This window comes from Mixophyes fleayi, chromosome 2 (genome assembly GCF_038048845.1).
Source record: "Mixophyes fleayi isolate aMixFle1 chromosome 2, aMixFle1.hap1, whole genome shotgun sequence".
Lineage (NCBI taxonomy): Eukaryota > Metazoa > Chordata > Amphibia > Anura > Limnodynastidae > Mixophyes > Mixophyes fleayi.
The window spans coordinates 99,505,626-99,522,239 of record NC_134403.1 but is presented as its reverse complement, the minus strand read 5'-3'; the positions used below and the strand labels follow the sequence as shown (position 1 = coordinate 99,522,239).

The 16,614-nt window shown below is 39.1% G+C and overlaps 1 protein-coding gene across 2 annotated transcripts in view; it reads right to left on the bottom strand.

The window, feature by feature from the left end:
• The window catches only part of SUGT1 (SGT1 assembly cochaperone of MIS12 kinetochore complex), a 74,409-nt gene that overhangs the window by 43,145 nt on the left and 14,650 nt on the right, over positions 1 to 16,614 (bottom strand). For both annotated transcript variants that reach the window (XM_075199787.1, XM_075199788.1), the window contains exons 7-9: positions 13,980 to 14,030; positions 11,399 to 11,418; positions 5,580 to 5,611 (exon numbers count right to left, since the gene is read on the bottom strand). In XM_075199787.1, coding sequence (XP_075055888.1) covers positions 5,580 to 5,611; positions 11,399 to 11,418; positions 13,980 to 14,030 — 103 coding nt within the window. The remainder of the gene's footprint in view (positions 1 to 5,579; positions 5,612 to 11,398; positions 11,419 to 13,979; positions 14,031 to 16,614) is intronic.

The following is a 16,614-nucleotide window of genomic DNA, read 5'->3' as shown; positions in this document are numbered from 1 at the left end:
TTTTCTTAAATAAGCATTGTGGCTATTTCTTCTCAAATTAAAATCACATTTAATAACATTTTCGCTCTCCTCTTAAAAAATGTACTTATCAAATATTCTTGATTATTTTTTTTAGAACACTACACTTAAGTAGGGAATGGTTTGGTTTACAGTAACTGTTTAAATTGGGTTATATGCACATTGTGGATAAGTGAGGGGGTACCTGAATACTTTCTAAGAAGGGAGTTTACAATATTTTTCTTGTAATAGTGACTGGGAGGTTTATTGTTAAGGTTTAAATCAGGGGTGTCCAACCTTTTAGCTTCCCTGGGCCACATTGGAAGACGAGTTGGTTTGGGCCGCACAGAAGATACACTAACGATGACGATAGCTGATCATCCAAAAAAACATAGAAAACATAGTTAACATATATAAATATTAGAAAAAAAGTGATATATATATATATATATATATATATATATATATATCTCACTTTTTTTTCAACTCCCCCTATACTTACCTTTCAATCACCCTGTTCAAAAATCCTCTCTAGTTATTATAATATAATCACTTTTTGTATTGTTACGATGCAATATCAATAAAGTGCATTTAAGCCAGGCATTGTATATCAGGGTGCCCTGACCAGGCCTGCGGTACCTGACATATACATCACTGTGACCCCAAATTGTGACCTGTTTTGCTAATTACACCACTGTTAGTTAAGGGATAACAACTTATAATGGGCCAAAGAGAATAATATATAATGCCCCATTAGAATTACAAGTAGAAGTATGTAGCAGGGAGGTAAGGTCCATGATGCTCCAGGACCAGGTGACTTATTCACTGGTCAGCGTCCCTTGAAATAATAAAAAAAAATCCCCCTTAACTTAGCTTTTAATCGGCTTGTTCTCCTGTCCTCTTCTTTTCTCCAATTCTGTGCTGCTGATTGTTCTTCTCGCGCGGGTGACTCCTCTGTGCTGCGCTCCGCAATGGATGTTGGGCGTGATGACATCACGCCCGACATTCACTGCGAGCACCTCACGGAGGAGACAAGGGAGGGAGCCGGAGTACCAGCTGACGTGACCGCAAGGTAAGTATTTTCTTTTCTTTTTTTTTTTTGCAGGATTTTTTTTTCCATTAACAGTGCTGCCCCCTTGCCACAACCAAAACTCCTTCTGGGCCACATTTACAGGCGTGCTGGGCCGCATGCGGCCCGCGGGCCACGGGTTGGACAACCCTGGTTTAAATCATTTCTAGACAGACCAGGTAATTTGTTTTGATTGACCCTTTCAGACCCACATTTCACACATGCCCCCTGGTGGATCGTGTAATATACATAAACAGACATTTGCAGTAACATTACTGGTCAGATCACTGTATGTGAAAGCACCATACACCAATCTATACGCAACATTTCTGTTAACTGGGAGTCCTACCAACCAATCATTCAAGCTCAGGCCCTACTAACACAAGAAAGATAAATTTAGCCCTTTGATTTGCTTAAATATTATCACTTTACACAAAATAGATTGGACATATAGTAACATGCATGACTAACTATTACAAATATGCTGTTTAACAAAAAAAAAATGTATCTTCAAAACAAAAACAAAGCAAAAAAAGGCACTAGAAATGGCATTTACTTGGCTGCCCTGCAAGTCAATGCTCCACCCTTTGTAGTGGTCTGCCGATCGCTTCATCAAATCCGACACTGCATTTACCCCAACCCCTCCAACAGCTAATAAAAGTGCATCCTTTATACATTTACATTACTCCTGAAGAAGCAGGTACCCATAAAATATCATGCTTTCATTTTAACCTATATTTTTTTTAAATATATTGTTTATTTCATTATTTATCTTTTACGTGTGAATTCATGCTTTTATTTGTATTTTTAAGAAGTGTCTTCAACCCCTGATAATAGGGAAGGGCTTGCCACAATAGCACAGAAGAGCTAATATGGTACCATTTACCTTCACTTGTCATTATAATTTTACTTTTTTAACCTTACTTCCCATTTTACCACCCCAACCCCAGGCAGCCTGCAAAATGTCTAGCAGTACAGAAGATTGCCTATCATCACACACTTTATCAGTGAAATATTTCAGGTATACTACATTCTATTCATGATAAATTGACAATAAGACACCATCTGTATTTCTTTTCGGCAGCACTGATACATTCTCATAAGGACTGCGCTCACCACCTTCACAATTCCACATTAGATGCATAGCCATAGCCAGATCCATGCACAAATAACTTTCCCTACTATATATTCCTACAGTGGGGAAGCCATTGCCTTAATTATACACAAATGCAGGAATGGGCAAAAGACTTGGGGATATATTTACTAAACTGAGGGTTTGGACAAGTGGAGATGTTGCCTATAGCAACCAATCAGATTCTAGTTATCATTTATTTAGTGCATTCTACAAAATGACAGCTAGAATCTGATTGGTTGCTATAGGCAACATCTCCACTTTTTCAAACCCGCAATTTAGTAAATCTAGCCCTTGTTGTTTTTAAAAAAAAATAGTTTCCTAGGTGGTAATTGCCAATGAAGTTTGATTTAGAAAGACAAATAAATGTGGAATATCCAGCTCAGTTTTGTTTAGAGTCTAGTTGTTTTTTATTCCACATTGGAAAAACATCCATAAACTTTCATCCATTGCACAAATATCTACTGTATATTCTGATTTATTACCAAGCTCATTAATAGAGGCTTAATAACCAATAGTGAATTTGTCTGCTCTTTAAATGCAAATACAAAGATTGAGGACAGACTGACTTTGAGATACACCAATATAAGTGTATAAGTGCTATGACAAACTAGATGCTGAAACTAAAAAAAACAACCAAGCTCTAGACAACATTTTCAGTGTGCATTTATTGTCTTTCAAAAGCAATCTTCATTAAGCTTTTAAAAACATCTTTACATTCCTGCTGTAGATTACCTCCTGGAAAACAAATAAAAAAACAACCAAATCTAGAAACAAGTTAAAGGAATTTCATGCATTTCAAGATAAAGTAGAGCAACACTGCAGACTAGTGGCCAATCATGTACTGTGCAGCAGTGCAAAACATCCAATTCTTGATACATTTGTTTAACCTAAGGGCATTTTTCTTTTAATCCACAAATGTATATTAAGAACATTACTAATACAATGATAATGTGGGTTTAATTAATTTCAATTACATTACACGCTGCTAATGGTAAAACAATGAGGCCTTTTGGATTCAAATCATTGTCTTGTGTTTTTCTTAGCAATCTCAATAAGGGGGAAAAAACAAGTTTGCAAAAGAACATTATGTTTCCCACAGAAAGTTTCAATCTATTCAAGGTTACGGTTGATTAATTCATACAGTATTAAATGCAAACCATTTGGAATTCTGAAGAAAATAATAAAATAATTTTAAAAAATTAAAAGACGGCCAACAATATATTTCAACAGGAGACCCATTTTGTGGGCTTTTGACATCCTGAGCTCAAATGATGACGTTTTGCCTCCTAATTTCACACTTATGATCCCACACATAAAATGTAGCTACTTTGTTCTCCAATGGTCTGACTTAAACCCTCTAATATCATTAGCCACCTGCCGGGCGAAACCTTATTTTGGCAGTAGATTTAAATGACAATCCTTACATCCTGGTTAATATTTATGCCCCTAACACAGATCAGGCCTGTTTCTTCCATAATCTCAAAGAAATCCTGCCACTGCACAGATGGGGTAGCGTAGGTCATGGCAGGAGACTTTAATACCACCACAGTTTACAGGGCACCTTACATCCTCACACCGTGATAGAAGCTATTTTGTGGTTTGTACCAATTCTAACGAGAATGCTGTTCATCAAAAATCTGTGACTTTACAGCTTTCTAATGACAGAAAAAGGAAAGGTAATTTGGAGATAAAAAGGTTTCCAAATACACATTTATTCAGCTCTTAATTACACTGAAATATAACAGAAAATCTTTACTACATACAGAAAATGTTTATAAAGACACTTATTTTGGTAATAGTCAGTAAACAGTCCTGGTTTGCTCAAAGGATAAAACAAGCTAAATAAAGCTATTTTTATATGGGTTCACGCGCTGTGTAAGGACTTCCACATAATGAATGGCCCAAACATACATTAGGAGTGCAATCTGTAACAGTGTAGTGAGAATTACAAGCTTGCAGAATGGTCTCCCTACAGAGTACATTCAACTGAAGCTCTCCCAGTAAAAGAATGGAGACATTTATATGTATACCAGGGCAGGTTTAAAGATGGGCTACTCCTTAATATTGCCTGTTCAATTCCAAATACAATAAAAACCCACTTTGATCATAATCTAACTGTATCACTCAGGTAGAAGGCCTTAAATGAAAGCCTTCTTGTATTCCTGTAATAACAGCTACTGTGATAGCTGGGCATTACTGCTATTCAGCTCTGTGACTCAAAATCATATAAATGTGTCTGGTGCTCGGTCGTACCACTGACAATTAGTACATTAGCTCTGCACTATATGAATGGGCCGAAAGTTCTCAAGTACTAGCAAAAGTAAACACACAGTAAACAGATAAGGATTTTGACTGTCTGTGTAACAGAGGACTGTTTTATTTTTATTTGAAGACAATCCTAGAGAGGTGAACTCTGGACATTAACGCTCACATCATGGAATGATGAGTGGAATGTCTTTGGACATCCCTGGTCATAAGTAGCTCATTAATACAGAGGACATTGCATTTACTGAACTGGAAAAAGAACAGAAGAGTTATCAGTATCACAAGTGGAAGATTTAATAACCTTCAGGAATTCCAAGTAGAACAAACAATTATAAACAGTGCTTATGCCTACATTTATGTTAATTGTTCATAGTATATACCTTATTGACGTTAAAAAAAAAAAAAAAAAAAAAAAAAGGGTTAAAGAATTTAAAATCAGTAGGGGGCAATTTATTTATCAAGTGCCTCACAAATGGCAGTTTGTCCCACAAAAGGGCCTTACATTGCCTTCACACAGAAGAGGGCATCACATTCAGGGATTTATCAAAGCATAAGATGTTCAAACACTATTGCTGACATCAAGCTGGTGAGAAAACCATCTGAACACGGACTATCCAGCTATAAAGAGACTGTGTGAGTGAACTGTGCTTACTGTGACCTCAAACTCACAAGGAAGAACGCTGCCTGCAGGCGCCAGTTTCGTATCAGTAACTTAAATTAGTTTTTTCTGTTGAATACAAATTTGTCTTCAGTGACATTTGTACACACTTGTATTACTCTAGTATCAATATAACAAACTGAAAATATATAAATATATATTTTTTAAAATGCGAGTATACAATATTTATACAGCAAACAGGCCCTAGGGAGAGCCTTTACAATGTCTAATGTCTCTGAAAACCTTACTAATGTATAAGTCAAGGTAGGATTTTTAGAGCAAAAACAGTTCTCTCTATGCTGAATAGGAAGTCTTATATGTACTTGTTGACAATAATGGTCACAGGTCACATTTCTGTCTTTCATCAATCTCAATAGATCTATCTTGCTCTTAGTGACAGATGTTGAGATCTAAGAAGATACAACAGCACTTTCATATAAAAAAAATATAAGTACCTGTATTTTGTCATCTTCTGTTGGTTTGCGGACTGCAGTAGGAAGAGAAAGGAGGAGATACTCTGTTAGCCAAAAAATGTAAGTAGTTCTATATGAACATACTAAGTATGTTGAGTCATGATGTAATTGACATATATTTCACTCAGATTTTACTTTGCAAATTCACTGGATTACACTTTGTGCAAGTATTTTATGATAAGTTCTATTGGGGCAGATACTGATGTGTGCGCTGGCAGTTAGTGGCAGCATAGTGGCTTAGTGGTTAGCACTGCTGCCTCACAGCACTGGGGTCATGAGTTCAATTCCCGACCATGGCCTTATCTGTGAGGAGTTTGTATGTTCTCCCCGTGGGTTTTCTCCAGGTGGTCCAGTTTTCTCCCACACTCCAAATACATACTAGTAGGTTAATTGGCTGCTAACAAATTGACCCTAGTCTGTCTGTGTGTATGTTAGGAAATTTAGACTATAAGCTCCAATGGGGCAGGAACTGATGTGAGCGAGTTCTCTGTATAGCGCTGCGGAATTAGTGGCGCTATATAAATAAATGGTGATGATGATAAATGATGATCAGCAGCATAAGAAAAAGCACAAAGCCATTATTACCAATTGTTACATGCTGCATCTAAGAAGTAACACAAATGCCAGAATTTCTTACACCAAAAAATAAAAATGAAAAACAAAAGGCTTGGGTTCTTGAAGCGGACCGTTCTATTACAAAAACTGAAAGAGACAGAGAAGCATGATCATATGGGGCACTCCGAATAGATAGGTTAGTATAAAGTGTTTATTCTGGATTCGGTTAAAATTAAACTTTATTCGAAAATCCTTAAAATTCTACTAGCGAAATATTACAATTTGCATATGAATTATATACTGTAGGATTAAGTTGACAGTTAAAATAGACAATATTCAATTGTCTAGCCGCGTCTCTGCACTACATTAATAATTGGGTCGGGGTATTGTATCTTGGTCCATGCCTTTAATTGATATAATCCCAAATCATACCCTTTCACATATCATACCCAAATTATCCTCTCAGTGACATTCAATCACCCCCCGAATAATCAACAGGCTAAATAGATTGGAGAGTAGTTGTTTATAGTGTTCTCAGATAGAGCTAATCAGATTACTAATATAATCCACTAGAATTGTATCTATTATATAAATGCCTAGTGGCGTGTGTGAAAAAACCAAGCTGCAGCGCCACCTGCTGGGCAGAGTTATACACTGACCTATATTTCTTGAAGGAGAAGTGACAGATGGGAGTGGTTGGTGGTTGCCGGGGGTGACAGTGGGGAGTTTTTAACACCTTAAGTAGCTTGATGAAGGATGTGGCGATGAAGGTGAAGGATGAGGTGATGGAGAAAAATGATGAGGTGGTGACATGTGGACAAAACCACGTTAAAAAAGGGCGCTTGCGTCGGGAAGTAACGCTCTTCCCCTGAGGAGGCCTGGGCTAGGCACAAATGCATGACAAGAACCTTTTTAACACCTTAAGTAGCTTGTTTTGACTAGAATGCATGAGTATCATGCACGGGTTAACTTGTAAATCTATAATCTTGTAAGCATTCCTGCTTAAAGAAGGTCCCTAATTTTCAATCTGATCTATAATGTCTTTGACCAGTATAGCTTAATAGAAGACTAATAATAAATGTCTGCCAGCATTGACTGTATTATCTGAATAGCGCTGAGAGCCCTAACAGCCCTCGAGATGCATTAACACTAAATAATTAATTATATCTGATTCCTCTCCAACTCACTATTGTGGGTTTAAATTATCAGGGTAATGATATGAGAGCAGCGAACTTGGCGTCCACCGACGTGTGTTTCGCTATTAGCTTTTATGAGGCAAGCCGATAATAAAGCTTGGTAGGCTATTTAAAGTAATGAGCCCTCCCCTTTTAATGACGACTTCCTTAACGCCGTTGTAGCAACGGAGGTTGCTAATCCTATGCCCACCCCCGTTATGACGACTTCCTTGACGACTCTATAGCAACTGAAATATGCTGTTCCTATAGTCGGATACAAATATTATCACCTGACTACGGGGAATACGTAACACATTAATTACAGTGAGACAATTATCATATCGTGCCACGATGACACGGGGCACCTGATCTTGTCAGACCCAAACTAATAAATAAAATCAAAATCAAAGCTAATAACGGGAAACTCCCAGAGGTAAGTATATGTCATTGATATTGGTTGATCACTCATCGAATAGGAGATAATGTGAAATCTAATGGGATAGCCTTTGAATCTCGAGCAGTAGATTGATCTGCTACTAATGAGATAAAGAGATTATGCTTCCGCTAATGGAAAAACCACAAATTAAATACATAGGCTCCATATTTTTAAATCATGTTTGATATTTTATTAGGAACTCCATTTAAACAATATATCATTACTAACACTATCAGAATAGGTATCAGAAGGATTGATCTGGAACTGTATGGATATAAGAGTGATGGTGATGTGTTAATGTAAAGATGCCTAGATGACAGCTTTAATTCAAGTGTTTAGGCAACCTGTGCCACTTAAAAAAATTTAGCCTGTTGATTATTCGGGGGGTGATTGACTGTCACTGAGAGGATAATTTGGGTAGAGCAGTGACGCGGCTAGACAATTGAATATTGTCTATTTTAACTGTGTCAACTTAATCCTACAGTATATAATTCATATGCAAATTTTAATATTTCGCTACTAGAATTTTAAGGATTTTCTAATAAAGTTTAATTTTAACCGAATCCAGAATAAACACTTTATACTAACCTATCTATTCGGAGTGCCCCATATGATCATGCTTCTCTGTCTCTCTCAGTTTTTGTAATATGATTAACCATATGACCGGGTGCACCCCTGATCTATCAGTAATCTTTACAAACAGAGATCAATGTAGATTAATTTAATTAGAGGAAGTAGAATAGATTTCCTAGTGCGGTCTTCTATCCTTAGGTATTCGTTCTAGTCATAACTAACGTAACACTATCCACTTTATTACTATTGCTATCAAGTGAGACGGCAACCAATAGGATGAGGCGATACCTCCAACTACTCTCCTTCTGACCTTACATTGTGTTGAATAGAACGGATTCAGGGAAGTTCAGGGGTGAGTAGGTTTTCAGAAGTGCAGGAGAAGCAGTGCAGTATCAGATGCATTCTCTCACTTGTTAGTAATATTACCAATAGCATTCTAGGGTGCCTATGACCGTCGCCTCTCCTTCACTCTGATCACCTCATCCCACTCCAGATTTCAAGACTTCTCCCGCGCTGCCCCCCTGCACTGGAATGACCTCCCACGCTCCATCCGTTTGTCCCCTAACCTGTGCTCCTTCAAACGGGCACTCAAAACTCATCTATTCCACAAAGCCTACCAGCCTTTCACCTAACCCTCTCTCCATGCTCACTCTCTTCACTTCGCTCCATCTCGGTAGTGAGGAGCGCTTGCCTCCCTCCTCCGACTCCCTTTGTGCCTGCCGTCTGTCTACCCTCCCTATAGGATGTAAGCTCGTATGAGCAGGGTCCTCCTCCCTCCTGTCTCTCTACCTACTCTGCTGCTCCAACTTCAATATATTTGCCTTGCCTGGAGCCCCTGAAGTCTTGGTACTACTCGTTTATTGTTTTGTACTGTTATTCCCTGTACTGTCCATTGTTTGTACTGTGTACGGCGCTGCGGAAACCTTGTGGCGACTTATAAATAAACAATAATAATAATAATAATAATAATAATAATAATAATAAACTAGATGCATGCCACCTCCTTACCAAACTTTTGGTGCTGTTCACATTAGAATAAAGTACATGGCTGTTATCATGCATTTTAGATGCACTTAACATTTGTAAAGCTTTTTTCAGCAGGTTCTTTCTTAAAAATAAATTACATACAGGTTTAAAATATGAAATCCATTTCCAACACAGAAAACATGCATCAAATATCCATCAATGGAAAGATTTAATACAAAAAAAACAAAATAAAACCACAAGCTCATGATTCTCAACTCATTAATGTGCTCATCTTATGACACAAATTAAGAACAGGTGTTTGGATGTGATGATTCCAGCTGCATTTAATGCATCTAAAATAACCAGAACAGATGCGGTTTTAAAAACTAATTATATTTACACCGATCAGTCACAACATTAAAACAACCTGCCTAATAAATGGGTAGGCCCAGCTCTGACCCGTCAAGACATGGCCTCCACAAGACCTCTGTAGGTGGGTGGCCTGTGGTATCTGGCACCAAGACGTTAGTATCAGATCCTTTAAGTCCTGTAAGTCGTGAAATGGGGCTTCCATGGCGGACTTGTTTTTCTAGCACAACCCACAAATGCTCGATTGTATTGAGATCTGGAGAATTTGGATGCCAAGTTAACACCTAGGGGTATATTTACTAAACTGCGGGTTAAATGTGGAGAAGTGGAGATGTTGCCTATAGAAACCAGTTTCTAGCTGTCATTTTGTAGAATGTACTAAATAAATGATAACTAAAATCTGATTAGTTACTATAGGCAACATCTCCACTCTTTAAAACCTGCAGTTTAGTAGAGATCATCAGGGAATACCATGGCCATAAAGGGGTGTACTGTGTGTGCAACAATGTTTAGGCAGGTGGTACGTGTCAAAATAACCTCCACATGAATGCAAAGACCCAAAGTTTCCCAGTAGAATATTGCCCAGAGCATCACACTGCCTCCAACGGCTTGCCTTCTTCCCACAGTACATTTTACTGCCATATCTTCCACAGACACAAACGACGCATACGCACCCGGCCGTCTACGGGATGTAAAAAAAAACATGATTCCTTTCACCAGGCCACCTTCTTAAATTGTTCCATGGTCCAGTTCTGGCGCTCATGCACACATTGTAGGTGCTTTCGGTGGCCGACAGGGGACAGCATGGGCGCTCTGACTAGTCTACGGCTACGCACAAAGCTGTGATGCACTGTGTGTTCTGACACCTTTCTATCATAGCCAGCATTAACTTTTTCAGCAAATTCTGCTACAGTAGCTGTTCTGTGGGATTGGACAAGACGAGATATCCTTCGCTCCCCACTAACCATTGCATATGTTTTGGGGATGCTCTGACCCAGTTGTCTAAGCATCACAATTTGGCCCTTGTCAAAGTTGCTCAGATCCTTACACTTGCTCATTTTTCCTGCTTCCAACACATCAAGTTCAAGAGGTGACTTAACTTGCTGCCTAATATATCTCAACCCTTGACAGGTGCTATTGTAACCAGATAATCAATATTATCCACTTCACTTGTCAGTGGTTTTAATCTTGTGACTGCTGATCAATTACACACACTATACACAATATATATATATATATATATATACACACACACACACATATATACACACACACACACGTAAAATGAATCATCTAATGGATGAACATTTTCAATTTTAATGGATTAAAATTCGATTTAACATACCATCTATGTATGTTGATCTGTTGCCTTTGTTTTATTAAAGGAAGTCACATTATTTATTCACAGGGAGAGTGTTCATTTGTTGGCTTTGAGCTTTCATTCATTGGTAATTTCTGTATCTCTCCTGTTTTTTGCTTATACACTTCTATTACTTAAAAAAAAAATGATTTTAAAAAGTAGACATAGTGACGATTACAATGCCACATGTCTAAAAATAGTTTTTATGTTGTATCTTCCACATACACATATTATATAATTTATTTTTTTCTCTACCATGAATTCTACAACTATAAAAATGGGTCTTGAATACAAAGAACTTTGACATTAAACTGTGATTATCTTGTGCGTTATATATTAAAAAGGTAGCAAGCAAAAAGATTCTTACCAGTTCACAACTCGATGAACCTGAAAAGTAAAAACGAAAGAAAGACCAGAAAAAATAAATAAAATATAAACATGGTGTGGGATTTATATTTAGAATTACTTACATTTTACAGAATGCCCATTTCAGAAAATTACCATTTTTTCATATACATACCAATAACAATTAGCAACTAATTAAAACAAAAACCTACGCTTTCTAAGACGAGCAATTTCAAATGTATGAAAGTGATGGGAATAACATGAAGACGACAGTCACTACCCAAAAACAGTCAATTATTATTATTATTATATATATTTGTTTTACCATAATCTCACTGCATGATTTCTGCCTCTGTCACAATGTGTTCTATTGTACAAAACTGATGACACTTGGCATATTTTTTATCATAATTTAACATACAGATTTTACTCAAACTTTCTAAAGGCAAGAAATTGTGGTATATTTTCCATACTTCATACATAAAAACATCTGTAATGACAACCTTGCTTACAAGTGTTAGAGCATTACCAGTGTTACCATTACTGCTGTAGTTGAATTGTAGATTAAAGTGGTCTATGTTTAGTTGTGTAAAAAGTGTTAAATACCTACAGACATTCTAGGAGTTTCTGTCAACCCAATCCCTGGGTTCAATCACGTGGACTATATATGCTAGTGGCCCTAGCTCTCATTTCCCCATCCTATGCTCGTCCACCCACCCCCTATTTTTATCTTCCCCTTCCATGTCTCTTCATCCCCCTTAGGCGATCCCCAAGGATCCCTTGCAGCCTTGGTGTTCCTGCTCCAGACACTTTCAGTCAGCGCTCATCCATACAAACACATGACCCTTAAATTATTGTCATTTAACGTAAAAGGTCTGAATAGCCTCCAAAAGCGTAACACCTGTTCCAAACTCTGCAAAAAATGAGGGGCGACATTGTATTGCTACAGGAGATCCATTCTGTGGGTTCTTGTCATCCCTCCTTTCACATTTGTGACAAAATGAAGGCAGGAGACTTAAATACCACATTAGATAACCACCTGGATAGGTCTAAGCCCCCATCAAACGCTAACCAGCATTTTCTTCCTAAAAATTTTAATGCTCCGACACTCCTCCTCACCCAGACACCTTTTATTTGATGTTTGGAGAATAAAAGAGCCTACCGCTAAGGACTATGCTTTCTACTCCTCTCTGTACGACACACTAGAGTGGACATGATTTTTCTCAGCACTACTCCTGCCTAAAATATATAACATGTTTTCTCTTTATGGCGCCGTAGTTCGCTTCTCATGATGGATACGAGATCTCCTCAAAATCTACATTAAAAAACTACTATTACCCTTTCAGCCGTCAAACCAATCTGGGGTAATTATGAGTTTACAATAGGTCAATCTACTCTTGTTTCTCACACTGGGACTACAGGGCTTTTCAAATGGTATTTGATGTCCTAGATAGGGGAAATTGCTCCTCACTGAAGGAATTTGGGCTCCAGATGGCAAGTCTCTTTGAATACTTACAAGTCAGGCATTGTGTATCAACCCTACCAAAGAGCCTCCAAATTTTTGGGGATGGCTTGAACACCCATTTATCCAAAATAACCCTTTCACAAGAAACTCTTGGTCCTTTCTTCAGAATTTACCAACAGAGGGCTTGGACAAACTCACAGATAAATTGGCCATACAAAATTCTTAATGCAGATAGGTGCCTGGTGGCACGTCATCGGAAAATACTAAATCCCCCCGTCCAAGCAACAAGTACGCAATAAAATATGGCACCTTGCTCCCATGGAAATAATTTCTGGCTACATGAACAAGACTCATAAAATCACTCAAATTTGGAACCTATGGTACCTATTACAACCTCCCAAAAACCCCTTCGAATGGACTTCAAACCTCCTTTGGTAAAGGTCATGTGTTTGAAGAAAGTCAACACTGTTTATCAAGTAATTATCAAAGCAAAGATAGCTTATTCATCCCAGGCTGATCGGGGTTCCTGGAAATAGCCTCACTTTCCTCCCCCACCCATCCTATCCTTCCGTTGCACGCATTAAATCGCCTTATAGCACACGGCATATACCCAAGTTATTCATAAGCACTATTACTACCTAAATGCCACTACACTCTCACACAATCTGAACTGGTATATGGTTTTAAATCCAATTACAACTATTTCTACAGTTCCTATGCTACACTGCTCAGCACTAACCTTACTACCCTGTAACTCTCAAAACAGAAGGCAAAGGCCTTGTTATAAAAACTTCCCAGTGACGAACATGAAATTCAGGGGAGAAGAGCATCATCGCCTACTCTACCTGCCTATAACAGGCTGAGCGATAAGAAGAGAGCAATAGAGGAGCACTGGAAATCGGGAGAACACTCTATCCAATGTAAACTTTCCATTTCTGTATGTGTGATTATTTGCAAATCATATATAAACATAAGTATTTTTAAAGATGCTAAAATCTGTTGGAAACCAAATATTAAAAAAGGACAAGTAAAAATGGTATGTAAATCCACATACAGTATTTAAATCTCACATATGTAAAACATTTAAACCCAACAAAACTCAAGGGTGGGACCTATTTTAAGAAGCATATCTACTCACTGTTTAACTTTTCTTCACATTGCTGAAGCCACACAGAAAATACTTCAGATGCTAAAAGACATAATAATAAACAACACGTTAGCATAAATAGAGTTTTGTTATAGAGGTCAGGGCACCATAATGCAGTAAAGGTAGAAAGAGGATAGGCTACATGTTACCAAAGACCAAATGATACAGTGCATATTTACATGAACAACAAGAGACTATTTTTATCCGTTGCTCTCTCTTCATCCGATGTGAATAGAAATGTATGGTACTTTGCACCTATGTACAGGAACATCAGGCTAAATAACTGCAACACCAGGGATTAGAAAACTTCACGTATTGGCAGATTTATTGCTGATTGGATCCGTGGCTCATCTCAGAGAAATAGAGAATAGTATTGATTCACCTACTTCAGTAATCAAGTCTCCACTATTCAAGAAATGACAACTAAATCACTCTAATAAAAATACACTTTCAATACAAGAGAGCCCATAGAAAACAATAGTAAATGGTGCTTTAGGAAGCAAACACAATGACTATACTGCATATAGCAATAGTGTCTGCATATAGTGAACAAGTGAATGTAGCAATAATTCTCACAGAGAAGTTTCCCACTGCGAAATCATTAGACCAGAGAGAAAGCATAAACAGTGTGTGTGTCTAATATTTATATATTACAGCGGCTAGACTGATTTCCCTTACAAATCGTTGTTCCCCTGTTGAAGCACTCTGTCAGCCTTTACAATGGTTGTCTGTTTGTTACCAAATCCAATATAAAATATTTCTACAAACATACAAGGCTACCAACAAAACTGCACCTAAATACATCTCCTCACTTGTCTCAAAATATCTCCCAACTAGACACCTCGGTTTTGCAAAAGATCTGCGTATCTCATTCACTGATTACTTCCTCCTATTCCCAGTTACTGAACTTTTAGAGCTGCACCCATTCTATGGAATTCTCTCCCTCGCACAAAATGACTTTCTTCTAGTCTTCAAATGGTCTCTGAAAACCCACCTCTTCAGGCAAGCTTATAGTATATCTCAACCACCCTCTTTACCTCACTAGGTTACCCTATTAACAACCTTTACAAAATTCACACAAAACAATCCCCTGACCAACATTGCTGTGTGACTGGATCACATAACATACAAATTACTTTTTAGCAATCTGCTGGACCAATATGCAATAAGTAGACTTAACCTCATGTATCAGACTCCTCTTGACCCATAAATTGTAAGCAGGGTCCTCTTACCTCCTTGTCTGTTTTACCCAGTATCATTTATTTATTGTGCTTGTCCCCTCAATTGTAAAGCACTACAGAATTCGCTGGCGCTAAGTAAATAATTGTTGATGATAATGATAGAAATCCAACACGCACATAAGATCCTGGTAAGGGACATAGGCACAGCAACTTAAGTCAATGATTTCCTGCCTACTTTTACAAAAAAATCTTGCCATTTCCTGTCTAAATGTCAGTTACTAGCCTATTCCTTGATGGCGGGGTTTATACTACATTGTACGTCTTTGCTGATGAATAGTTATTTGCCAACGTTACTTTAAACACAGCCTGTTGATTCTTCAGTTGAAAATTACATTCTTGGTCACTGAAGCTGATCTAAAACTAAACAACTGCACCTCTAAAATAAGTCTCTTCGAGTAGCTATAGCAGGGCCGGACTGGCCATCTGGCACTTCTGGCAAATGCCAGAAGGGCCGATGGCAGAGTGGGCCGGTCCGGCTCCCAGTGATCCCAGTTTAAAATAAAATTAAATTAAATACATTTTTTGAAGCCGCCATGACGTCACACGTCATGACGGCTCTGTGGGCCAGCCCTGCTCCAGCGCATTCATAAAAAACACACTCACCTTAGCAGCCTCCGGGAATCCACTGTGCGCCCTCTACAGACAGTACTACGCGGCCGCGCGTGACGTCATGACGTCACTTCGCGCTACCGCGTAGTACTGTCTGTAGAGGGCGCACAGTGGATTCCCGGTGGCTGCTAAGGTAAGTGTGTTATTTATTTCCACAGGGAAAATGGTGCTCCGGGGGAGAGGACAGGACATGTGCAGGGGGACGGGACACAGGTCCTGAAACTGTGTGCAGGGGGGGGGGGGAGACACAAGTCCTGAAACTGTGTGCAGGGGGGGGGAGACACAAGTCCTGAAACTGTGTGCAGGGGGGGGGAGACACAAGTCCTGAAACTGTGTGCAGGGGGGGGGAGACACAAGTCCTGAAACTGTGTGCAGGGAAGGGGGGGGGGGGGGGGGGGGGAGACACAAGTCCTGAAACTGTGTGCAGGGGAGGGGGGGGGGGAGACACAAGTCCTGAAACTGCAGGGGGGAGACACAAGTCCTGAAACTGTGTGCAGGGGGGGGGGAGACAAGCCCTGAAACTGTATGCAGGGGGGGGGGCACAAGTCCTGAAACTGTGTGCAGGGGGGGACCCAAGTTCTGAAACTGTGTGCAGGGGGGAGGGACACAGGTCCTGAAAATGTGTGCTCGGGGGGGGGGGGGGGACACAGGTCCTGAAAATGTGTGCAAGGGAGGGGACAAGTCATGAAACTGTGTGCAGGGGGGGGGGGGGACAGGTCCTGAAAATGTGTGCAGGGGGGGGGGGGGGGGACAGGTCCTGAAAATGCGTGCAGGGG